The following is a 26452-nucleotide window of genomic DNA, read 5'->3' as shown; positions in this document are numbered from 1 at the left end:
AAATTTGGATCAGCATTGCGTCTTCGGTGGCTCTGGTTCCGGTGGGCCGACCAGCCTCGCACTTGGGCTGGCATGCCGGTGCCTTGCTCGGACGAGGAATTCTCTATGTTCGCCTCAGCCACGACGGTCCGCATCGGAGATGGCTGCACGATCCTTTTTTGGTTCGATGCATGGTTGGATGGCATGGCTCCCCGAGATTTGGCTCCCTCCCTTTTTGCCATTTCCTGCAGGAAGAGGAGGACAGTGGCTGCAGCTATGAGCAATTCTACATGGCTGCGGGATCTCTCTCATGGTTTTCAAGATGACATGCTCGACGAGTTCATTGATCTGTCTGCACGGCTACAACGCGTCACGATACAACATGGTGTCAGGGACTCCATCATTTGGAAACTGACCTCGGACGGAGTCTACTCGACTCAGTTCGGCGTATCAGTTATTGTTCTCTGGATTTGAGGAGTCAATGTTTTCCAAGCTGATCTGGAGGGTGCGAGCGCCACTGAACTGCAAATTTTTCATGTGGACGGCTGTTCAACACCGGGTATTGACGGCGGATGTGTTACTGTCGCGAGGATGGGAAAATAACTATTTTTGCCCTCTTTGCTTACGGAACCTGGAGACGCTGGACCACCTAGTCCGAGAATGCCCCTGGTCGCTCAGTCTATGGATGTCCTTCGCTCCTCTTGCTCGGCTCCAGACCCTGGATCCGACGACTTGGCATGCTGGAACTACTACCGCAGACTGGTTAGCTGGCCTATCCGATGACCTCTCAAGAAAAGATATGGCTGCAGCAAAGGCGCTGGCCATGCTTGTTTGTTGGGAGATTTGGCGCGAATGAAATCGATGGATTTTTTATAAGAAAAAGCTCTCCGTCAATAATGTACTGGTCTTGATCAGGGATGAGGCCTCTGTTTGGAAGCTGGCTTGTTGTCCCATCCAATTCAACCCAGGCTGAGGCTGCCTCGTTCGATACTTGGGGTCTCCTTGCAAAGCAGAGCCCCGGCTGGTCCGTTGCTGCTCTCTGTAGTAGCCTGTCGTGGAATTGTCACGACAGATGTCCTAGTGTGAGGACTTAGTCGTGAGGCCAACGCATCTATGTGGTAGCTTGAGAGGGGTTGATCGGGACGAGAGACGCAACACACAAGACGTGGATTTAGACAGCTTCGGGTCTCGGGAAACATCATTCCGTAATAACCCTATATGCTGTTTTTGGCTAGGTCTCATTATGCTCATGAGGGAGACGCTGTAAATCCGGCTCTCCTCTCTTTGTGTCTAGCCTTAATGATTCTTTTCTTGCTTGTCCCTCTTGGGGTGCTCTGCCCCTCCTTATATAAGTTGAAGGGACGGGTTACATGACTAGTCCTAGTAGGATTAGGATTAGTCTATTACAAGTAGAGTCCTGGTCTTACTTCCTTTGTAAGGGAATATTCCTTACGCTTTCCTCTTAAGCCGACCCATCATAACATAAGCCGGCCTTCTGGGCCTTGGGCCTAGTCTTCTATCTGACCCGCCATCGGGGCCATTAGAGTCGCCAGGCTTATGAGTCGTCAGATCAGTGAGCCGCCAGACTCGTAAATCACCCATCCTTTGGCGGGTTACCGATGAAACGTCAAGTCCGGCCGGGTCATACTTTCGGCCGGGTCATACCGCGGGGTATATCCCCGACATTGAGAGTTTTTTAACGACTCTGGTTCGAATACGATCAAAGTCGGACCCAAAAGGGGTTAAGCTATGATTCGAATACGATTAAGAAGCCCCCTAGTGAGTTTGGCATTGTGCCGATCAAGAGGGTACCCACAGCTATGTTCTCTTTGGTTCGAATACGACCTATGATTGAACAGGAAGCCCCCTAGTGATCATGAGGTTTAACGGCTAGATTCGAATACGATCATGAGCCGGACCAAAGGGTTAAGCTGGATTCGAACACGATCAGCCCTCAATTGGTCGTTTGAAATTATGATGATGAAGACATATGATCATTGAGGATGAAAAGGACAGAGGTCCTGCTTTATACTTATCATAATATATACATCGTCAAAATATGTACATTATGAGAGCCGGTGGCTCAAGTATAGTAAGGCCAAAGATGAGCAATATTGCACGGCCGGCGAGTCTCTTCCTCCGACTTACGTGAGTCTTTGTGTTCTCGAACATCGATAAGGTAGTATGACCCATTGTTCAAGTTCTTGCTGACCACAAAAGGCCCTTCCCAAAGTGGCGATAACTTGTGTGCATCAGTTTGATCCTGGATGAGCCGGAGCACCAAGTCACCTTCTTGAAAGGTTCTGGACTTAACTCGGCGGCTGTGATAACGGCACAGATCCTGTTGGTAAATCGCCGAGCGGGCTGCTGCCAAGTCACGCTTTTCATCTAACAGGTCAAGTGCATCCTGACGGGCTTGTTTGTTATCAGCTTCAACGTAAGCCGCCACGCGGGGCGAGTCATGACGGATGTCACTAGGTAGAACCGCCTCTGCTCCGTAAACCATGAAGAAAGGTGTATAACCCGTAGACCTGTTAGGGGTAGTATTGATGCTCCATATCATAGAGGGTAACTCCTCCACCCAACAACCCGGCGTCCGTTGTAAAGGAACCATAAGCCGGGGCTTGATGCCTTTCAAGATTTCCTGATTGGCTCTTTCAGCTTGACCATTGGATTGGGGGTGAGCTACTGATGAAACATCAAGCCGGATATGCTCACGTTGACAGAACTCCTCCATGGTGCCCTTGGACATATTAGTACCGTTGTCAATTATAATGCTGTGTGGAAAGCCAAAACGAAAGATCACCTTTTTCATGAATTGAACCACCGTGGCCGCGTCACACTTACTAACCGGCTCTGCCTCAACCCACTTTGTGAATTTGTCAACCGCCACCAGAAGGTGAGTCTTTTTATCTTTGGACCTTTTGAAAGGCCCAACCATGTCGAGTCCCCAGACTGCAAACGACCAAGTAATTGGAATCATCCTCAATTCTTGAGCCGGCACATGAGCCCGTCGTGAGAATTTCTGGCAACCATCACATTTACTGACCAGATCCTCCGCATCAGCGTGAGCCATCAGCCAATAAAATCCATGACGGAAAGCTTTGGCCACAAGGGACTTTGAACCGGCATGATGGCCACAATCTCCTTCATGAATCTGACGAAGAATTTCTTGACCTTCCTCAGGAGAGACACATCGTTGAAACGCCCCAGTGAAACTGCGATGATGCAACTCACCATTGGCAATTGTCATTGACTTAGACCGCCGGGTTATCTGTCTTGCCAAGGTTTCATCCTCAGGCAACTCGCTCCGAGTCATATAAGCCAAATATGGCACTGTCCAATCTGGGATGACGTGAAGAGCTTCCACCAATTGTGCTTCCGAGTCTGGAACAGCCAAGTCTTCCTCCGTAGGCAACTTGACAGAAGGGTTATGCAGAATATCTAAGAAAGTGTTAGGTGGCACCGGCTTACGCTGAGACCCCAGCCGGCTTAAAGCATCAGCCGCTTCATTCTTTCTGCGATCAATGTGCTCCACTTGGTAACCCTTGAAGTGTCTAGCAATGGTATCAACTTCACGGCGATAAGCCGCCATGAGAGGATCCTTGGAATCCCACTTGCCTGATACTTATTGAGCCACCAAATCTGAGTCGCCAAAGCACCTTACCCCGCTTAAGCTCATCTCTTTAGCCATCCGAAGACCATGGAGTAAGGCCTCATACTCAGATGCATTGTTAGTACAGGGAAACATCAATCGTAGCACATAACAAAATTTGTCACCTCGAGGGGAAGCTAAAACAACTCCAGCCCCCGAGCCCTCCAATTGCCTGGACCCATCAAAATGAATAGTCCAATATGTGTTGTCCGGCTTCTCTTCAGGCATCCGCAGCTTTGTCCAATCGTTGATGAAATCCACCAGTGCTTGAGACTTGATAGGAGTGCGTGGCACAGACTTTAAACCATGAGGCCCAAGTTCAATGGCCCACTTGGCAACTCGTCCTGTGGCTTCTCTATTTTGAATGATATCTCCTAAAGGAGCAGAACTTACCACAGTGATGGGATGACCCTGAAAATATTGCTTAAGCTTCCGGCTTGCCATGAACACCCCATAAACGAGCTTCTGCCAGTGTGGATATCTTTGCTTGGACTCAATAAGCACCCCACTGACGTAGTAAACCGATCGTTGAACCGGATATTCCTTGCCAGCCTCCTTGCGCTCTACGACAATGGCCACACTGACAGCACGTGTGTTAGCAGCCACATATAACAATAATGGATCCTTATCAATAGGAGCAGCAAGGACCGGCGGCTCAGCGAGCTGTCTCCTTGCAAAGCAGAGCCCCGGCTGGTCCGCTGCTGCTCTCTGTAGTAGCCCGTTTTTCTTTCTTTCTTTCTCGTTTCTTGGCTGCTTACTCTGTTTTTGGCCCTGGTAGCTGATCTCCTTGTTCTTAGCCTTTTGGCAACTCCTTCTGAAATGGAATCTTAGCAGTTCTCTTGCTAACTTTCAAAAAAAACTCTAGCATCCAAACAGGGCCCTAGTCTTTTTCTTTTTTGAGTCCACTAGTAAGTGTGCACGTGCAACGCACGTATAATTATTGGTTGCATTTCAAGTAGATGCCAACATGTGGTAGATAAAAGGTTGCTTTGTGTCTCGTGGCGTATAGGAAAGCTTGACAATGCATGAAACGATGAATGTTCATGTCTGGTACACACAAAGTCACAAACATACATAAAACTGGAGAGTATAAATCAACCCATACAACTTGTAATTTCATGCCTCCATTTACTCTTTATATGCATCAAGATGCTCTTGACATGTGAATGTTTAGTTCATTCTGCAAGAAGTGTCAAAGCACTAAAAATCCAAAGCTAAACTTGGCAAGCAACATACACAATTCTACAATGTTTCCCCTCTTTCATCTGTGTTCATCCTCCTCCAAGTCAACAAGCTTTCATGCCAAAATGCGAAAAGAACAATGCGCTGAATAAATACAAGGTAGACACAGGAAAACAATAGTACAAAATAACATCCCGGAACACAATGGGGACATATGGAGAAGTACCAGTTGTAGAAAATAAGAAAAAAATGCAAGTCATGACCATTTTTGATAGTTTTTCTTTACACCCACTTATGTGTAACACTATCAAAGAATAAAAATAATTTGATGGTCATTAGTTCCTAACCATTAACCGAATGAACAGCGAAAGGACCTTAAAGTATTTATACGTAGAAGAATAGTAAAAAATATATTTATTTATAGATGGTTCATGTGAGAAAAAAAATCACATCTTGCAATTTAGACCATCCTGCCCCTTTATGAAGTGAAAGGAGTTCCAAATGTAACAACTTAAAATAAACCAACTCGAGCAGTACAAGTGTTACAAATTAAGAAAAAACAAATAATGTCTTGATGACACATGTAAACGACATCTGCTAAGAAACACTGAAGATATAAAAATAGCACACTCTGGTTAGTAATGCATAGAAACCTTATTTTGAAGTATACAAGTCAGCACAGGCACGCCGTGTAAGTTCACAAGAAACCATAAATGCTGGCTGGGCAGTTGTCTTACAAGCAACATAAATTACCGGCACTCCAGCGGCGTACATTGAGAAGGGGCGATCGATACGGCACCCTCGGCGGTTCACAAATTACCGGCACTCCGGCGGCGTCCCCTAAGAAGGAGTTGTTGGTCCTTGGCTCCTTGTCGCCATGCCGAGTGGAGGCCGGTTGTGGTGGTTTTTGTTGGGAGAGATATGATCGTGATCCAGGAGATCAAGGTGATGGACATGTCAATGTGTGCGAATACCCGATTAGTTTCCTAATAAAATGCGATCATGATCAGTTTCCTAATAAAACGCGATCATGATTAGTTTCCTAATAAAACAGGATCGTGATTAGTTTCCGAAGAAGACGTGATTGTGATTAGTTTCCTAAGAAGACGCGATTATGATTATAGTTTCCTAATTGATCGGACATGGAGTTTCATATGGTGAAGCAGGGTCAGTCAATGTAAATTGTTAAGTGCACACAGAGAATGGATTAGGTTAAGGTTAGCCGTTAGATTAAGTTTAGTGGGCTTAATCATGCGGTCATAATGAATTCGTGTACGTTTTACGGGGTGCATGTAAAAAAGTTCTTGTTTGATTGTTTAATAGTAGTGGAGATAAATTGTTAAGTGCACACAGAGAATGGATTAGGTTAAGGCTAGCCGTTAGATTAAGTTCAGTGGGCTTAATCATGCGGTCATAATGAATTCGTGTACCTTTTATGGGGTGCATGTAAAATAGTTCTTGTTTGATTGTTTAATAGTAGTGGAGAAGAAGATGAAGATGGAAGTGGAGACTCTGCATATCCAGACGCGTCTCTGACTTGGTCCTTCTCCCCCAAATCACATCCCACTACTGCTCCGCGACTACTCTCCCCCCGCCATGGCCCACGGCAGCCGCCGCCTCCCCTCCGGCCGCGCCTCCCCGTAGTCCACCTCCGGCCGCATATCGATCCGGTGCGGCTACTCACCTCCCGGTTCCAACCACGGCGCCCGGCCTACCGGCACCACGACCAGCCACCGTCTCCAGTCTCCACCTCCTGAGTACCGCCTCGACTGGCCGCTCGACGTCGCCGCTGGCTGCTCCGGCAAATCGCCGTCCTCTACACCGCCTCCTTCCGAATTGCCGCCCCGCTCACTTGCAGCACGCGTAGCTGCTGGGCCAGCCGAAACCGACAGGAGGCTCGGGTCGAGATGACGTCATCGCCAACCGTGAGCGCGACGATGGGGGTAATGAATCCGCTCCTCGGCAAGCTCGCCACGCTGATGGGGGACGAGTACAGGAAGCTCAAGGGGGTGAGGAAGCAGGCGTCGTTCCTCATGCGTGAGCTCGGCGCCATGAAAGCTGCCCTCGAGAAGCTGGAGGTCATGGAGGTACTCGATCCGCTGGCCAAGAACTGGAGAGATCATGTCAGAGAGATGTCCTACGACATGGAGAATTGTATCGACGACTTCATGCGTCAATTTGGGGGTGCCGATGCTAAGGCCGGCCTCATCAAGAAAACAGCTCAACGTCTCAAGACGTTGCGGGAGCGTCATCGCATTGCTGAGCAGATGGAGGAGCTCAAGGCTCTTGCTCTGGAGGCCAATGAACGACGCATGAGGTACAAGATCGACAATTGCGTTGATTCTAGTTCTGGTGTTGTGCCTGTCGATCCCCCAATATCCGCAATCTACAAGGAGGCTGCAGGCCTTGTGGGTATTGATGGCCCCAGAGAAGAGCTTGTCAGTTGGTTGATTGATACTGAGAAACAACTCAAGGTGGTATCCGTTGTAGGGTTCGGCGGCCTTGGTAAAACTACGCTTGCCAAGCAAGTGTACAATAAGATTGGTGGGCAATTTGAGCGTAAGGCATTTGTTTCAGTTTCCCAAAGGCCTGATATGACAAGCCTTCTATGTGGCCTGCAACTAAAGCTTGGAATGGAGGAGTCTTCTCACATTCGTGAGGTGCAAGACATCATCGACCGTCTTAGAGAACATCTCACGCATAAGAGGTACTTATTTAATTCTAGTTGTCATCGCTGCACTTTTATGGGCTGGCTAGTTTCTGAAGTTGAAACCATTAAATAGTTGTTTTAATGACGCGGAGATTTCTGTTAGGACAATGCCAAATCTTGTGTTACTTATTGGCCATGAAATGTTCAGTTCATAAATAGTTATTAGCGAAGTTTTTTGATAAGCATAAACTTTTCCAGAGGCAACTTATAATCAGAATTCTACAAAATTTCAACAGGTACCTTATTGTAGTCGATGACTTGTGGGATCAATCGGCATGGAATATTATTAGTTGTGCCTTTCCTGAAGATGGTAATGGAAGTAGAGTAATCGTAACCACACGACTAGGTGATGTGGCTTTCCATGCGTGTCTCCATGACCGTGAGTGCATTTACCAAATGAATCCCCTCCAAGAGCAAGACTCAAGAAGTTTATTCTATAATAGAGTATTTGGGTCTGAAGATAGCTGTCCACAACAATTTAAAGAAGTTTCAGCTGAAATTTTGAAGAAGTGCGGTGGATTGCCGCTTGCAATCATCACTATTGCTAGCTTATTAGCTAGTCGTCAAGCAAGATCAAGGAGTGAGTGGGAGAGCATAAGGGATTCACTGAGCTCCAAGTTTGCCACAAAGCCCACCTTGGAAGAGATGAGGAGTATATTAAACCTGAGCTACATGCATCTTCCTCTTTATCTCCGTGCATGTTTTCTGTACCTTGGCATGTATCCAGAGGACCGTAAGATTAGCAAGGTTGATCTGGTCCGACAATGGGTGGCTGAAGGGTTTGTCAGTAATTTACATGGATCAAATTTGGAGGATGCTGCGAAGAGTTACTTCCATGAGCTTATCAATAGGGGCATGATTCAGCCTGAAGATACCATATGTGGTGAGGTGTTGTCATGTAGTATTCATGATATGATGCTTGATCTGATCTTAAGCAAGTGTGGGGAAGATAATTTTATCCGTGTGGCATATGACTATAAAGACATGGCACAATGGGATGGCTGCAACTACAGGGTCCGTCGACTATCTCTGAAATTAAGTGCTGGTAGCGCAACATCGGAGACCATTGCTACTAGCTTAACACAAATTCGATCATTTGCATGGTTTGGTGAGTCCAAGTACACACCTCCTCTTTCGGAGTTCAAGTATCTACGTGTGCTTCTCTTTGATTTTCCAGATTACCGGGAGATGGTAGTCGACCGCACTGCCGCTGGCCAGTTGTTTCAACTTAGGTATTTGAAGGTTTCAGCAGCATCAGGCAGCATAGAGCTTCCTACTGAAATCCATGGGCCTGTTCATTTGGAGACAATTGATATAGATTGCCGAATGGCACAAAACATCCCGTCAGATATAGTCATGTTGCACCGCTTGTCCCATTTCATTCTTCCGCGTGATACAGGACTCCCAAATGGGATTGGGAACATGAAATCGCTACGTACTCTACGTTGTTATTGCATGGGCAAGAGCTCATTGGATGATATTGAGGGCCTCGGCGAGCTCACTAATCTGAGGGAACTGACACTCACTAAGTCCTACAAGTTTGATATGGTGAAGGCAGGGGTTGAAGCCTTGGTCTCCTCCATTGGAAAGCTCTGTGACCTCAAATTTCTCTACCTTGCCTGCAATCTTGAACATTATGTCGACCTGCTGGACTCAATATCTGATCCTCCCCTCCGTATGGAGAATCTACGTCTGGGAGGATGGCCATTCTACAAGGTTCCAAAATGGATTGGTGATCTTCATTGCCTCCATAGACTGTCTCTGTGTGTTGAGCGGTTGCGGACTGACGGTGTTCATGTTCTTGGGCAGCTGCCGTCCCTCATGTATCTCAGTCTCAAGGTGTTGTGCATTCCTCAAGACAATGCTGTCATAATCTGTACAGGATCATTCCCAGTTCTGGAGTGTCTTGCTCTCAGGTCTCGTGATGATGATGCAACGGCATGCATGGGGTTTGAGGCAGGGGCTATGCCCAAGCTTCGAAGGCTCGTTCTAGGAGTACATGATAGGTGGGGTGGTGGCAGTGCTATGCCAGTGGGCATGGTGCAACTCTTATCCCTTGAGCAAATCCATGTAGATAACATGTCATCCATCCATGACGACCATGATGTCGAGTCTGCCTTCAGGAATGCTGCACAGGTGCACCCAAGATGCCCCCATGTTACAATCTACTAGTAGTATCTTGATTGGCCTTCTCTGTAACTTAAATAAGCTGTTCTCCGGTTTACTTGTTTTATTCATTATTCATTGTGTTTACTGTGTACGAGCTCTGCAAGTTAACTGCTCATGATACCATGTAATTTATCATGTCAGAGTTAGTATATTTGGCTGAATATCTGAATCTTGACTGCCTGAGTACAGTTCCTGCATGATCTGAATGGAAGTGATCACTTGGTTAAAACCTGTAATAGCTGCGTCTTGTACATCCAGATAACGCTTGGCTGTGAACTCAACATTGATGTTCATTCCTGATCATTGATGTTTGAGGATTCATCTTCGGCATCCTTATTTGATTAATCTTCTGCGCCACTATAATCAGAGTGCACTAGCTGTTTCCTTTCCAATGTGTAACCATTCGGTCCTACAAAATATGCAAGCCTACAACCGTTCCTTAGAAAAAAAACATAATCCTTGAAATATGACTAACTTTATGTGGGAGTGTAATTCAGAAATCAGAACCAGTTCGAAATATGTTAACGTCGGCATTCTGAAGAGAGATAAAAACTGGTGGTGGTTTGGGGACTCTACTTTATCTACGGAGAAGCTTAACAATGATCTATATATGCACCATTCTAAAGTGCGAAGTGCGGCATCAGTAGCACAAAAGCTTTGTTCCGACCACTCAATTGCTTGCAATCCTGTGACAGCAGGGAGCATGGACCATTGGATTGAAGCATTGGAGAACGAGAGCAGCTAGGAATTGGTCGTCCGCGACGGCGACCTCACTCAACCGGTTTTTCTCCGGCTGTTGTTATCCTTCCAGATGACAATGGTGATGTTAATCCGTAAGATCAACTCCCCTTTGTTCGAGTCTTTGCGGGAAGCTTCCTGGAGTTGCCGGCGACGACCTCCTTGCTCGGTTCGTCTCCGGCTGTCGTTGTCTGGGAATTGAAGGCGGAAAACGATAGTGGCGATATTAACCTATAAGATCAACTTCCTCCTTGAGTAGCTTCCGGAATCGTCTTCTTGGCTCCTTTCTGAGAGTGACCAGGCATCAGCTTCGTACGTACAAACAGCATAATGGATTCACAGCCTTGCAGTCTCTGTGTACGTGTTTTTCCACGCTGAATTTTCAAAACGCGTCGTTGACTCGACGACTCCAAACGCTGCTATTTGCCCGGGCTCCTCATATCCCGCTGGCCTACAACCGCATCCTCATCATATCCCGCTGCACCACCACTCCACCACCTATTCCACCTCCGGCCGCGGATACGCCACGGCCATCCACCTCTTGAGCTCCGAGCACTCCGGCTCACCCGTTGCACTTCTCCGGCACCACTGCAGCTCCTCCCTTCGAATCGCCGTCACGCCCACTTGCAGCACGCGAGCGGGCTGCTGAGCCAACACCGGAAGGAGCCTCGGTATTGAGATGTCTGCACCGGTGGTCAGCGCCACCATGGGGGCGATGAACCCCCTCATAGGCAAGCTCGCCGCACTGATGGGTGACGAGTACAAGAAGCTCACGTCAGTCAGGAAGCAGGCCTCGTTCCTCAAGGATGAGCTCAGCGCCATGAAAGCTCTCCTTGAGAAGCTTGAGCTCATGAATGAACTGGATCCCTTGGCCAAGAACTGGAGGGATCATGTGAGGGAGATGTCCTACGACATGGAGAATTGCATCGATGACTTCATGCGAGACCTTGGAGGTGCCGATGCCAAGATGGGCTTTATAAAGAAGACGGCTAAACGTCTCAAGACGCTGCGGAAGCGTCATCGTATTGCTGATCGGATGGAGGAGCTCAAGGCTCTTGCTCTACAGGCAAATGAACGACGCATGAGGTACAACATTGACATTTCTTCATTAACATAGGAGCTGCTCGCTTCCAATACCATTCACATGAAATCGGTAAATACCTAGTTTTTGTTGTCTCCGTGCAAAGGTACAAGATTGACGATCGCATCAACTCTACTACTCATGTCATTCCTGTTGATCCTCATTTGTCGGCGATCTACAAGGATGTAGCGGGCCTTGTGGGTATTGATGGCCCAAAGAAAGAACTTATAAGTTGGTTAAAAAATACCCAAGAAAAACTCAAAGTGGTGGCTGTTGTTGGATTTGGGGGTCTCGGTAAAACTACACTTGCCAAACAAGTGTATGATGAGATAGGAGAGGAATTCAGTTGTAAGGCATTTGTATCGGTTTCCCAAAGACCAGATATGACAAGCCTCCTCGGTGGCCTACAGTTGAAGCTCGGGGTGAAGGAGGAGTCATCTCATACTAATGAGGTACTCCCTCTGTTCCAAATTACTCGTCGCAGAAATGGATGTATCTAGAACTAAAATACATCTAGATACATCCATACTTGCGACAAGTAATTCGGAACTGAGGGAGCACAAGATATCATTGCTCGTCTTAGAGAGCATCTCACACATAAAAGGTACTAGCTGACCCAGAACGCCACATCTAAGTGAGCAGCAGCCGGCAATACGGAAGGCCCCCGCGTCGCCTAGGGTAGGCGACACGGGCGGCAGCCCCCAACTGCGCCGCCGCCGGGCCCCCCTTCTCCAGCTAATCCCCTCGCCGCCGCCGGAGGCCACCACCGGGCGAAGCCCGCGTCGTGGCGGCGGCGGCGGGGCCTTCCCCCCGTGGCGCGGCTCTCCTCTCCCGCGGGGCCCCGCGGTTGGCGGCCCGCCTGCGGCTCGGATCCATGGCGGCGGCCATGGCTGGTGGCACGCGGCGCAGCTTGGCGGCGGGTGGCGCCGGCGTGGACAGGTGGGCCACTTCCCTGGCCATGTGGATGCGGGGAGGTGGTGGGCTTCGGCTGCGGCGACGGTTCCTCGCTCGATGATGGTGGCCATGGTGATGTTCGTCCTCGACCCCGATCTACTCCGATCTGCAGCGGATCCGGCCCTTGGTGGCTTCGGTCACCGTTCTTGGGTGCTGGCCTTGCAGATCCGGTGGCTGGAAGGGTTCCGGGGGAATCTCTTGGCCGGCGTGGCGGCCACTCCGATGGCAATGCCTTTGGGTGTTGCTTCCCTCGTTGGAGGCTTCGGAGAGGACCTCCTTCCTTCCACCCCTCCCAGGAGCTCAGGTGAAAACCTCAGACCCCCCTGTTCGAAGCGACGACGACACCACGGTGGCGTGCTCCTTCCTGAAGGCGTTGCTCGGGGGCTGCTCAAGCGGCGGTGGAAGTGGCGGCGGTTCGGTGTCGACACATGCATTCTGGTCAGCTTCATCTTGGAGGTTGCGGCGACGTAGACGACGCTCGTCTGGTGGAGCTACTGCCGATGGTCGAGGCATCGTCGGCAGTCTGCGCCATCAGGTTTGGGATGCTCAGGGGGAAACCCCAGATCTGGGTCTTCCGGATCGGATGATGATGGCGTTCTATCGCTTTCCCTTCTGGGGGCATCGTCTTGGAGCAAGTGCTGGCTGGAGGGATGGTGGAGCGGTGTTTCATCTCACACATTGATGGCGGCGGAGATCGATGGCATGGCGTTGTGGAGACTCGGCGTCCGATGCGCGGAGATGGGCTCGCGCAGGAGGAGGTTGCTGTCTGGCGTCATGGTGACGTCGATGGCCGAGTGGCCAGACAAGGTAGAAGCCTCAATATGATCTGAAGACCTGTGGAAGATGGCGGCGACGACACACGAGTGTGTCTGACCGGATTGTGCCCCGGACCCGGTATGTGGCTCGGCTGGGGCTTCCGAATGAGTTTCGGCTTCCGGCTTTTGATGTTAGGCTTAGGTGAGTGGTTTGGGTAGTGGCCCAGCTAGCACCCCTTCATCATTTTGGATAGGAGTAGCGGCATATGTTGCCAAGATGGTGGATTCAGGCACATTGTTGTGATACTTTGTAAGGTCCTCGAGAATAATCAATAAAATGGCCGTATGCATCTCCCAGATGCAGAGGCCGGGGGTAATCCTCCTTTTCTAAAAAACACACATAAAAGGTACTAATTTTCTTCTAGCTGTCACTCGTGCACTTCAGTGGTTAAATACTTGTGAAAATTTAATCATTTTACTACATTCCTCTAAATTGGGGTAGCTAGAATAGACTAGCCGAAACTAGTATGGCAGACACAAAATCATGAATGGAATGGTCTGGGCACCCGTGGCATGGGTGGCCGGACTGGTTTTTTTCGAAAAGGGGACTCTCCGGCCTCTGCACAGAATAATGCATACGGCTCTTTTATTAAACAAATAAATAGGTTCGAAAAAGATCTTGAAGTCTCCAAATAAAAAAGAGCTCACCCAGAGCCAAAAAGGCTAGAAGACAGACTAGCCAAATAAAGGACGCCACAACCGGCTGGCAAAAAGAGAGATAGGTAAACTAATTGCCTATCCTATTACATGACCGCCATCCAAACCGGTTGAATATATCCCGAGCTACCGTTTCCCAGCGGATAGATCCAATAACCAAATGCTCCCTGGCCTCCGTCGGAGTGAGTAGCGACCACGAACGGATCAACGCCGTGGCTCGAAAAATAACCTGCAAAAAATGAATGCGTGTTGTCCTGTTAAAAACCAAATCATTTCTGCAATTCCAGAGAGCCCACAACAAGGCACAGACTCCTACGCGAATATGTCTTGCTAACTCGGGCTCTATCCCGTTAAGCCACGTTCCAAATAACGTGTTGACAGAATTTGGTGGAGTAATATTAAAAGCAATATGGACCGTCCGCCATAAAACTTTGGCTAGCGGGCAATCAAGAAAAAGGTGTTTGATCGTCTCATCCCGATCACAGAAACTACACCTAGTAGGTCCTGTCCAATTACGCTTTGTCAAGTTGTCCTTGGTTAAAATAACTTGTTTATGGACAAACCACATAAACACTTTGATTTTCAAAGGAACTTTGACAGCCCAAACATGTTTGGAACTAGGAATCAAGCTTGAATTGATAACATCAACATACATTGATTTAACTGAAAATATTCCAGACCTAGTAAGCTTCCAGCGTAATTTATCGGGTTGTTGAGAAGGCTGAACCTCCATCAGTCTACTTACTAGACGGAGCCATTCTTCCCAACGATTGCCCACTAGCGTCCTTCTGAACTGAATATTAAGGGGGATAGATTGAAATACCGTTGCAACGAACACCTCACGTCGTTGAACAATACGATACAAAGACGGGTATTGAATGGCAAGGGGTGTCCCTCCGAGCCAAGTATCCTCCCAGAATCGCGTACTAGCACCGTTACCAATAATAAACTTTGTCCTATTAAACAGGGATAATTTGACTTTCATAAGCCCTTTCCAAAAAGGTGAGTCAGTCGGCCTTACTGTCACCTGTGACAAAGTTTTGGTTTGAAGATACTTGCTACGGAGAATTTGCGCCCAAGTGGCATTAGTCTCACTTGATAACTTTCATAGCCACTTACTGAGAAGACATCTGTTCTTAACTTCAAGATTCTCGATACCAAGACCCCCTTGGTCTTTCGGTCTACAGATGATATCCCATTTGGCTAGACGGTATTTTCGTTTTAGTTCATCACCCTGTCAAAAGAATCGTGATCTATAAAAGTCCAGTCTTTTCCCGACTCCAACTGGGACTTCGAAGAAAGACAAAAGAAACATAGGCATACTCGTGAGAACCGAATATATCAGAATTAGTCGGCCTCCGTATGACATGAGCTTGCCCTTCCAGCAACTCAGTTTCTTTTCAAATCGATCTGGACTGGTCGTGGCGCAATAGTCGAGATGCGTCTGATGGCCTTCGTGGGCCTGTCGTCAATAGTATTTCGATTTAGCACGTGGATATGCGCTCGTAGTCATGCCCTAAGTATATAGCCAATGTTTGGTAGACCTTGTTAACAAATATCGTTTAATGGTCAAATCTCATATATTGTAATAGTTACAATTAAAATTATCGGCCATCAGATCAGAGATATATTGATGATTAAGATTAGTTGGATCCAAGAAACTGGTACTTCCTATATGGGTGCATAAATGTACATGCCCATGTCACTATATTTTGTTATATAATAGAAAGTTGTGGCTTTCTTTTGTTTGAGCATTTGGCAAGTTAAAATTGTTTCATGACTTTTAACGCGTCATACATAAATTAAGTTGGTTCAGGCTTGAATGTTACATGAACATGCTAAATTGACGTTAAGACTAGCATCTTTTTTGCTTGAACCCTTGTCTTTTTATGTTCATTATCATGTTTCGGTGCTTTCATCTGCAGCTTGTAGTCATATAATAATTCAGTATATCTAATATGTTTAACAAAAGTATCAACAGGTACCTTATTGTAGTAGATGACTTATGGGATCAATCAACATGGAATATTATAAGTTGTATCTTTCCGGAAGTTGGTAAAGGAAATAGAGTAATAGTAACTACACGAATGGACGATGTGGCTATGTGCACTTGTCGCAACAACCGTAAGTGTGTTTACAAAATGAAACCCCTCAAAGAAGAAGACTCAAGAATGTTGTTCTTCAATAGAGTATTTGGATCCGAATATGATTGTCCACCCCAGTTTAAAGACGTTTCAGCTGAAATATTGAAGAAGTGTGGAGGGTTGCCACTTGCAATCATCACTATAGCTAGTCTATTAGCTAATCGTCAAACAAGATCAAAGGACGAGTGGGAGAGTATAATAAATTCTTTGGGCGCCAAGTTTGCCACAAACCCCACCTTGGAAGAGATGAGGAGTATACTAAACCTTAGTTACATACATCTTCCCCTTCATCTTCGTCCATGTCTCCTGTATCTTGGCATGTATCCAGAAGACAAAAAGATCAAGAGGCAAGATTTGGTTCTACAATGGGTAGCGGAAGGCTTTGTCAATAATTGTCATGGACTAGACTTCGAGGATGTTGGGAAGAGTTATTTTAATGAGCTTATCAATAGAAGCTTGATTCAGCCTACTGGAACCTCAAATTCTGGAGAGGTGGAATATTGCAGAGTACATGATATAATGCTTGATTTGATTGTCAGCAAGTGTGCGGAAGAAAATTTTATCAGCGTGGCATATAATTGTGAAGACATGGCAAGAATGCATGCCTACGAGTACAAGGTTCGTAGATTGTCCTTGAAATCAAGCGCCAATGATGCAACATTGGGGATCATTGGTGCTAGCATGTCACAAGTTCGATCATTTGCACAGTTCGGAGAGTCCAAGTACACACCTGCTCTTTCATTATTTAAGTACCTTCGGGTGCTCGTGTATGACTTCCCATACCAGAGGGGCACGACAGTCGACCTCACTGTTATTGGTCAATTGTTTCAACTAAGGTATCTGAGTGTTTGTGCATTCGCATGCATCATAGATCTCCCTACTGAAATTCGAGGGCTTGTTCATTTGGAGACGCTGGAAATATCTGGCCATTCAGCACAAATCATCCCATCAGATATTGTTTGCTTGTCACGGTTGTCTCGTCTAACCCTTCCCTATGGTACGTGTTTGCCTCAAGGGATTGCGAGCATAAAATCGTTGCGTGATTTGCACTGCTTTGAGATTGAGAAGAGTTCGCTAGAGGATATTAATGGACTTGGCGAGCTGACCAATCTGAGGTACTTGGGGTTCCGCAGCCAAGCAATGATGACGGAGGTAGTTGATGCTTTGGTATCCTCAATTGGAAAGCTACGTGACCTCAAGCACCTCTTCATTCATAATGAGCCTTCTAAACACTATTGCGACCCCATGTACTCATTTTCAAACCCTCCTCTTCATATTGTGGAACTTCGTCTGGGAGGATGGCGTTTGAAGGGAATTCCCAGTTGGATTGGAAAGCTCCATTGCCTCCGCATCCTGTATCTGTCGATTGGGAACTTGTCAACTGACGTGGTTCATGTTGTTGGAAAGCTGCCCTCCCTCGCCGAGCTCGTTCTCACGGCGTTGCATGTCACCGGAGACAGGGCTGCTGCTATAATCTGCATGGGATCATTCCCTGTCCTGGAGGTCCTTAAACTCATCTCTGATGGTGATGATGATGCTACGACATGCATGGAGTTCAAGGCGGGGGCTATGCCCAACCTACGCGAGCTCACTCTAGGAATACGTGATGGATGGGGTGGTGTTATGCCACTAGGTATGGAGAACCTATTGGCCCTCGAGCGCATCTACGTAAGTGTTGAATCCTCTGTCCACAAGCATTGTGATGTCAAGACTGCCTTCACGAGCGCCGCCGATCTGCACCCAAGATGTCCTTCCGTTAAAATCTATCCGCCTTCTCTATAACTTAAATAGCCCCCCCTTGTATTACTTCTTTTATTCATTCTCCCATTTATTCACCGAGTGTGGGTCCTGTTTACCAGCTAAAGACACTGCCCTTGTGATATGATAATAAGGAAAGGGCCAAGGCCGCCCTCTTCTCTTTTCCGCACCAATCCTTATTGTAAAATTAAGTGGACTTTTAAAGTTTCACTCTTGTATTCATAAGGATGCAAAGCATGTAGCCTTCAAAGAGCACTCTTGGGTACATGAAGACATTTGTTCCTGCATGATCTGAACTGACATATAATCTCTACATCCTGTTGTAAATATATGCAGCTGATCTTGGATGCGTACCCTGTAAGTAGTACTACTCTGAAAAGTACAACCACTGTAGACGCAAATTGCTGGATTATACTGGGAGAACTGTTATCTTTGCAACGAAACAAAGACAAGTCCATCTTCAATGTAAGCAACTGAACATAAACATTTGATGCATCATCTTCATCATTATAAATTGATTAATCTTCTTCACCAAAATAATCTGGGCGCATCTGACCTTTTCTATGCAATCAATAACTGATCCCAAATGTGGTGATACCAGTATTCTGAAGAGAGATACAAGAGTTGGTTTCGACTCTGCTTTATTAAGAGGAAAGCTTAAATAAGATCGACACACCGTTCTGAACTCTGAAGCATGACATCAGGAGCACAACTTTGTTCAAATCATTCAAATAGTCGGGTTACATGCATTTACTGCTAAAAATCACTAGCATGAAACACCAGCATAGAAACTACACAGTACAAGGTTCAGCATGAAGAAAGAAAAAGTACCCCTTGGATCATATGGTAACAACACTGCCCCACCATTCCCCTGTGTTCCGACATTACCTACCATCTAGGATAGCCGGGAGCATGGAACAATGACGGAACTCAGGCCAAGTCAGTTTTGGTTTCGTAGCACAGGAGGGCACCGCCACATGACATCTACTTCGAGCATCAGATACAACAGCGGATACAACGCCATGGAAGAATAAGAACAACTATGAAGATTGGTCCTTGGCGACCTCCTCGCTCGGTCCATCTCCGGCAGACTCGTCCCGTCCAAGAAGCAAACAATGACAACAGTGATGTTGTCAGCACTGCCCCTTTGGGACTACTTCAAGAAGCTTCCCAAACTCGGCAAAGGGAGCCGAGTTTTCATTATGGGGAACTCGGCAAAGGGAGCCCTGCCCTCATAGAGACGTCGGTTGGTCCTTGTGGGTCCACCTGGTCAGGTATTCCCCGAGTTCATTATGTTGAGTTCTTAAGTAATAAGTCAATTTATCAAAATAACAACAAAGTCTTTAGTCTCAAACAAGTTGGGGTAGGCTAGAGGTGAAACTCATAAGATCTCGCAAAAAATCAAGGCAAAAAAAACTCTGAACCGTATTTTTGCTATTTTTTAACTTTAATCCTTCCTCTCTTTCTCCCATAGAGGAGTTTGATCCTTGTTAAGGAAGAATATCTCAGTCGTGCTTTTTTTACAAGGAAATCGCTATACTTTTTCGAGCGATGAGTGATTGAGTACGGTCGGGCAAATGTTGGACTTTGTTTTTCCCTGCACTAGGTGAACAGATTTCATTGCCGAGTTTTTAGTTCGCCACCACAACTTTCTCGAGTTTTTATCGAATTGCAAGTTTTCAACGCCAAGCTCCCGATGAAAAATACTCGGCAAAGATACAGCACTAGGCAGCTTCGTCGATTTCAGTAGTGAAGTTAACTAGAGAAGACTTTTTTTTGGACGAAAAGGCAGGATTACTGCTTTTCATAGTGACTAGGGAAGACTTGAAGGGTAGCTTGCGTCAACTGATTCTATAAATCTATATGCAAACAATGAAACTTTTCATAGAGTGACTGGACGCACTACCAGAATACCCGCTTACGCCGACGGCCTCATCTATGCCGACGGCCCCCGTCGGCATAGATACGCCTATCCCGACGGCCCAGGCCAGGTCGTAGGCGTAGAAATGCCGTCGGCATACGTCTATCTATGCTGACGGGGCCGTCGGCATAATGAGGCCGTCGGGACCGCTGGAGGTACGTCTACGGGGCCCGTCGGCATAGCCCGGGCCCACCTACCCGTTCAGCGATGACCGTTTGACGGCGTCGAAACTATGATGACGGGAGGTAACGGCGGCCGTCGGCATATCTATGCCGATGGCTAGGTCATAGGCATAGATTTGCTGACATCACCTATCCGCGTCGTTGACACGTCATCGATCCGAGGGAGTGGGGGGGGAGGGGCGTTGTGTGGCAGAGATATGCCTACGGCGTAGCCGTCGACATAGACCTAGCATGCCACGTCATCGATCCGCATGCGGTGCCACGTCATCGATCCATGGGATTGTACCTCCGTGTGCGCAGCTATGCCGACGGGCCGTGCCGTGCCGTCGGCATATTATTTTTATTTTTACTTTATATTATTTTTATTTTTTTTATTTTTCCACAAGATAAATGTGCCTTATCTAAACAAAAAACATACCTCGATGGTATATCGATTTCCCTTCTCACGGACGTCGCTGTCGCCGTGTCACGGAGGGGGAAACGGTTGACACGGAGGGAGTCTGGTTAGTGGGGGGATTCGGGGTGTAGCTATGCCGCCGAAACATCGCACGGGTCCCGATGCATATGTGAAAGTGTTCAGGCATGCGTAGATGCCCGTCTTGGGGCTCCGCGGTGTGCCCCCCTCCACGCAAGGCAGTGCCGTCGTCACTTGGAGGGGGGGCACACCCCGGAGACGCATGCCGTCTCTTCGAACATGCCACCACACCACCCAGCATGTATGAGGGCCCGGTGCGATGCTCCGGTGGCATTGCTACCCCCAGGGCCCCCGTCTCGCCTACCCTGTAGCGTTTGACCATGAGATCTAGCCCTTTGAGTTTACACAGACGGGCCTTGACCAGTGGACCTCTCTGTAGGAGATATGCCCTAGAGGCAATAATAAATGATATTATTTATCTCCGAGTTCATAATTATGTTTATGTTCCATGCTATAACTGCTATGGTTCTCGAGTCTGCAATAATCACGAGGCTCGGAGGAAGACTCATATGCACGTGTGGAATAATAAACGGTAAAATGTATTCCTAGTCTGGCCTCTAAGACTAGCTCAAGTGTTGCATGATGGTTATGTTTTCCTGATCATGGGCATGTCTATGTCAGCAACCTTGAGGTCACAATGTTAAGAGAACATTTGTGTTGAATCGACCCGGCATGATGTTATGCTATGAGATTCATTCGTCACAAGTTTATTGGTACATAACACAGAGATGGTTAACGTTTGCATGATTCCTTAGACCATGAGAGTATCGAGTTTCTTCATGCTTGCTTCATGAACTTTGGGGTTTGTTAAACGTCATCCGTAAATGGGTGGCTATTACGGCGGCTTACGGGTTCATGGAAAAGTGTGTCAAGTAACTTGATAGCTCAAGATTGGGATTTGCTCCTCCGACGATGGAGAGATATCTCTGGGCCCTCTCGGTGTTACGGTATCCATCATCGTCTGGCCAGACACTTTGTGATTTGATCACGGGGATGCCGGAACACGATAACGAGAAAAGAGAACAATACCGGTAACGAGGTAGCTAGCATAGTGGACAAGTTGTTGATCCACAGGAATGCCAACATGTCTCACCTCGGGTATTTGTAACATATCGCGAAGCAACAGGAATAGCACACGGCAACTGGAGGTTCACTCGAATATTTATTCGTGTGGGTATAGGGGTCAATATGGGTGTCCACGGCTCCGATGTTGATCATTGATCGGAAGGGGTTCCGGGTCATGTCTATACTTCACCGAACCTATAGGGTCACACGCTTAAGGGTCATCTATCTGCTGAATACTAGACAGGGAGTCTGAGAGAAAATCACCGAAAAAGTTTCGGACACCGAAAAGTTTCGGACAGCGGAATCGTACCGCAGAGAGAGGTCATCGGATAAGTTTCGATGATACCGAAAAGTTGTTTCGGGATACACCATTAAGTCAAATTGGTTTCGGCACATGCCTGATAATTCTTGGAGGATGCCAGAATCATTCTGGAAGCTTTTTGGAATTTTCTGAGATAAAAACCGGAAATGTTCCGGAGCTGCCGGAGCCACTTCAGATGCGTTTCGCAGATGAAAATCACTAAAACCGGAATTGTTTCGGAACGCGTTGAAAATCATTTTAGTGGGTACTGGAAATGTTCTTAGCCCACATAAATATTTTCAGTTCGATCAGACGCTGAAAAATGTCGTCGTGAATAGTGAAAATCAGCTTTATGGTTACTTTATGGAAAGCCACCTTTTGGGGCTTTGCTCCAAAAGATCTTGGGGATGACATGGATGGATAGGAGCCATTTTTGGGGCCCCTCATGGGGGTGTGGCCTGCCACATGGGGTATCCCCCCTTGGGGACCCTCTAGTTCCTTGGTTTCACTCCTAGGTCCTTGTGGAAGGACTTCATTCATGTGCATTTTGGGTTTTTTGTGAAACTACCCTACCCCCTTGGGATTTCCTATAAATAGAGGTGGAGGGGCAGCCCTCCACACTCATCCCTTGCTCTCATACACATGCCATGCATTATCTGGCTTCTTCTCTCCCTCCCACGAAAAGAGTTTCGTAGAGCCGTAAGGCTGTCTGGGTTCCGGCAGGAACTAGTTCTGGACGGCGAAGCCCTGTTGGATAGATGACACCGTATGTGTGCAACTCTGTAGAGAGATCGTAGTTTCGGTCATAGTTCGTGAGTGCCTCCCGAAGGGCTGTCCGTGTGACCGTCCGAGTTTCGAAGGTCCTCCCGAAGGGCTGTCCGAGTGACCGTTCGAGTTTCGAAGGTCCTCCCGAAGGGCTGTCCGCGACACCGTCCGGGGGGCTGTTCGACCGCCTCCCGGAGGGCTGTCTGAGGAGCAGATGAGGGTATACATCCTCGCGGTTGGGAGGTTGTAAATCCTAGCTGCGGGGATCTGCACCGCCGATCGTCATCGACTCTACTTCCCGCTGCGCTACGAGTCGGTAACGAAAAAGATCAAACCATGTATGCAGTCTCCATAGTGGTCCTGGGCTGGTGCGTAGGTCGGAAAATTTTTGTTTTCTGCTGCGTTCCCCTACACTCTCCACCCGGTTGTGTTAGGTCAGCCCATAGGAAGACTTTGGAGCAACATCCTGGCCAAACCCACAGCAAGATCCCCTACGTGTAGACCCGGCGCGTCCGTTTCCCCCCTCCAGGTGCCGGCGGCGGCGCCGTCCGTGAGGGGGGCCACACCCCGAAGACGCATGCCGCCTCTTCGGACATGCCACCACACCACCCCGCATGTATGAGGGCCCGGTGCGATGCTTCGGTGGCATTGCTACCCCAGGGCCCCCGTCCTGCCTAACCGTGTAGCGTTTGACCACGAGATCTAGCCCTTTGACTTTACACGGACGGGCTTTGACCAGTGGACCTCTCCACCCGGTTGTGTTAGGTCAGCCCATAGGAACACTTTGGAGCAACATCCGGGCCAAACCCACAGCAAGATCCCCTCCGTGTAGACCCGGCGCGTCCGTTTCCCCCATCCAGGTGCCGGCAGCGGCACCGTCCGTGAGGGGGGCCACACCCCGGAGATGCGTGCCGCCTCTTCGGACATGCCACCACACCACCCCGCATGTATGAGGGCCCAGTGCGACGCTCCGGTGGCATTGCTACCCCCAGGGCCCCCGTCCCGCCTAACCCTGTAGCGTTTGACCACGAGATCTAGCCCTTTGACTTTACATGGATGGGCTTTGACCAGTGGAACTCTCCACCCGGTTGTGTTAGGTCAGCGCATAGGAACACTTTGGAGCAACATCCGGGCCAAACCCACAGCAAGATCCCCTCCGTGTAGACCCGATGCGTCCGTTTCCACCCTCTAGTTGCCGGCGGCGGCGCCGTCCGTGAGGGGGGCCACACCCCGGACACGCGTGCCGCCTCTTCGGACATGCCACCACACTACCCTGCATGTATGAGGGCATGGTGCGACGCTCCGGTGGCATTGCTACCCCCCAGGGCCCCTGTCCCGCCTAACCTTGTAGCGTTTGACCACGAGATCTAGCCCTTTGACATTACACAGACGGGCTTTGACCAGTGGACCTCTCCACCCGGTTGTGTTAGGTCAGCCCATAGGAACACTTTGGAGCAACATCCGGGCCAAACCCACAACAAGATTCCCTTCATGTAGACCCGACGCGTCCGTTTCCCCCTCCAGATGCCGGCGGCGGCGCCGTCCGTGAGGGAGGCCACACCCCGGAGACGCGTGCCGCCTCTTCGGAGATGCCACCACACCACCCCGCATGTATGAGGGCCCGGTGCGACGCTCCAGTGGCATTGCTACCCCCCAGGGCCCCCGTCCCGCCTAACCCTAGAGCGTATGACCACGGGATCTAGCCCTTTGACTTTACACGGACGGGCTTTGACCAGTGGAACTCTCCACCCGGTTGTGTTAGGTGAGCCCATAGGAACACTTTGGAGCAACATCCGGGCCAAACCCACAGCAAGATCCCCTCCGTGTAGACCCGACGTGTCCGTTTTCCCCCTCTAGTTGCGGGCACCGGCGCCAGCCATGAGGGGGGCCACACCCCGGAGACGCGTGCCGCCTATTCAGACATGCCACCACACCACCCTGCATGTATGAGGGCCTGGTGCGACGCTCCGGTGGCATTGCTACCCCCCAGGGCCCCCGTCCCGCCTAACCCTGTAGTGTTTGACCATGAGATCTAGCCCTTTGACTTTACAGGGACGGGGTACCTGGGGGGTAGCAATGCCGCCAGCTGTTGCGGTGGGTCCTCCTACGGTTGTGGAAGCATGGTGGCAGGCGCAGGCACCCGACACGCTGCTCCGGGGTGTGCCCCCCTCACGGGCGTCGCTGCCGCCGTGTCACGGAGGGGGAAACAGCCACGTTGGGCCGACATGGAGGGAATATTGGGGTGGGTTGGGCCGGGACGGTGTTGGGGGTGTAGCTATGGGCTGGGCTATGACAACCAGGTGAAAAGGTCCACCAGTCAAACCCCGTCCGGCGAAAGTCAAAGGGCTAGACCCGGCGGTCGTCTGTGTCAGGTTTAGATGAGACGGTGTACCTGGAGGCACTACTAGGAAAAGGGCTATAGATGGAATGGCCACTAATGGCACACCAGACATGTGGTGCGCCACTACTATATAGCAGTGGCGCACCATGTGCTGGTGCGCCATTAGTGTGAAAGACACTAATGGCGCACCAGACACATGGTGCGCCACTAGTAACAATTTTTTTTCCAAACATACTAATGGCGCACCAGGTCACAGTGCGCCATTACTAGTTCTAACTAGTAATGGCGCACCGGCCTCATAGTGCGCCACTGCTATATATTTTTTATTTCTTTTTTTTTTGCAAAACTACTAATGGCGCACTTGCAAAACTACTAATGGCGCACCAGTGTATAGTGCGCCATTACTAGTTTAAACTAGTAATGGCGCACTGTTCCCCGGTGCGCCATTAGTGTATATTTCATGGACACTTGATCTCGATCCCCCTCCATCTCGATCGCTATCCCACCTCGCCAGATCCGGCCCCCTCGCCGTCGAGCACCCCCCGCACCCTCTACCCCGCTCCACCGGCCGCCGCCGCCGACCCCCCGCACCCTCCCCCGCTCCACCGCCGCCGACGACCCACCGCACCCTCCCCTGCTCCACCGCCGCCGACGACCCACCGCACCCTCCCCGGCCCGCTCCACCGCCGCCGACGACCCCCCGCACCCTCCCCTGCACCCTCCCCGGCCCGCTCCACCGTCACAAATGAATGCAACTAAAATTGCAAAAAAAAATTTTTGATTATATTTTCAAATAACAAATTTGATGATATTTTCAAATAATAAATTTGATGATATTTTTTCATATTCATAAATATTTTCAAATAACAAATTTGATGATATTTAAAAAAAAATTATTACTGTTTTTATAAAAAATTATTACTGTTTCATATTCATATTCATTTTCTAAAAAATTATTAGATGCAACAAAAAAAATACTTATGGCGCACCTCTGGCTGGTGCGCCATTGCTATATAAAAAAAGATTACTAATGGCGCACCTCTGTCTGGTGCGCCATTGCTATATAAAAAAAAGATTACTAATGGCGCACCGACCGTGGGTGCGCTATTGCTATCTAAAAAAACATTCTAATGGCGCACCACTTCGGGGTGCGCCATTAGTAAGTTTCCCCCTAGCTAATTCCTCCCTCTCCCTCGCCAGTCCACCCGCGCACTCACCTGACCCACGTCGCCGCCGCCCCGACCCCCGCCGGACTCCACCCCCGCCGCCCCCACGCCCCCGCGCCCCCCACCACTGCAGCTCCCCGCGCCCCCGCGTCCCCCACCACTGCAGCTCCCCCGCGCCGCCGCCCCCGCGCCGACCCGCGAAGCACGTGGCCGCCGGCCTCCCCACGACCAACCGAGGCGCCCAGGAGGACCGCCGCCGTCTTCCTCTTCGACTACGAGCGCCTGCACGCCAAGGTGCCCGTCTACCCGCCGCCCCACCTCGTCTTCCACGCGCCAAATCGAGCGGCGGCCAGGTAAATCCCTCCTGACCCGCCGGCGTCCACCTCGACCTCCC

General features: G+C 49.0%; 2 protein-coding genes across 2 annotated transcripts; both read left to right on the top strand.

Moving 5' to 3' along the window:
• The first annotated feature begins 6317 nt into the window (after positions 1-6317).
• On the top strand, positions 6318-9856 carry LOC123143814 (disease resistance protein RGA5). The gene is made up of 2 exons (XM_044562810.1): positions 6318-7523; positions 7763-9856. Exons 1-2 carry the CDS (start codon positions 6724-6726, stop codon positions 9696-9698), a joined length of 2736 nt encoding a protein of 911 aa, XP_044418745.1. The 5' UTR covers positions 6318-6723; the 3' UTR covers positions 9699-9856.
• A 996-nt stretch (positions 9857-10852) lies between these two features.
• Positions 10853-18007, top strand: LOC123143815 (disease resistance protein RGA5). The gene is made up of 2 exons (XM_044562811.1): positions 10853-11519; positions 15922-18007. The coding sequence occupies exons 1-2, from the start codon at positions 11113-11115 to the stop codon at positions 17864-17866; spliced, it is 2352 nt and encodes a 783-aa protein (XP_044418746.1). The 5' UTR covers positions 10853-11112; the 3' UTR covers positions 17867-18007.
• The last annotated feature ends 8445 nt before the right edge of the window (positions 18008-26452 follow it).

The sequence above is a fragment of the Triticum aestivum genome, chromosome 6D (genome assembly GCF_018294505.1).
Source record: "Triticum aestivum cultivar Chinese Spring chromosome 6D, IWGSC CS RefSeq v2.1, whole genome shotgun sequence".
Lineage (NCBI taxonomy): Eukaryota > Viridiplantae > Streptophyta > Magnoliopsida > Poales > Poaceae > Triticum > Triticum aestivum.
Note: the sequence above shows the minus strand (reverse complement) of the source record. Positions and strands in the feature narration are given on the sequence as shown.

Bases quoted from the DNA above. Each gene is read 5' to 3' on its own strand.
- LOC123143814 (XM_044562810.1), top strand. From the start codon at position 6,724: ATGACGTCATCGCCAACCGTGAGCGCGACGATGGGGGTAATGAATCCG. The intron at 7,524-7,762 runs GTACTTATTTAA...AAATTTCAACAG, and splicing joins GAACATCTCACGCATAAGAG to GTACCTTATTGTAGTCGATG.
- LOC123143815 (XM_044562811.1), top strand. From the start codon at position 11,113: ATGTCTGCACCGGTGGTCAGCGCCACCATGGGGGCGATGAACCCCCTC. The intron at 11,520-15,921 runs GTACAACATTGA...AAGTATCAACAG, and splicing joins GCAAATGAACGACGCATGAG to GTACCTTATTGTAGTAGATG.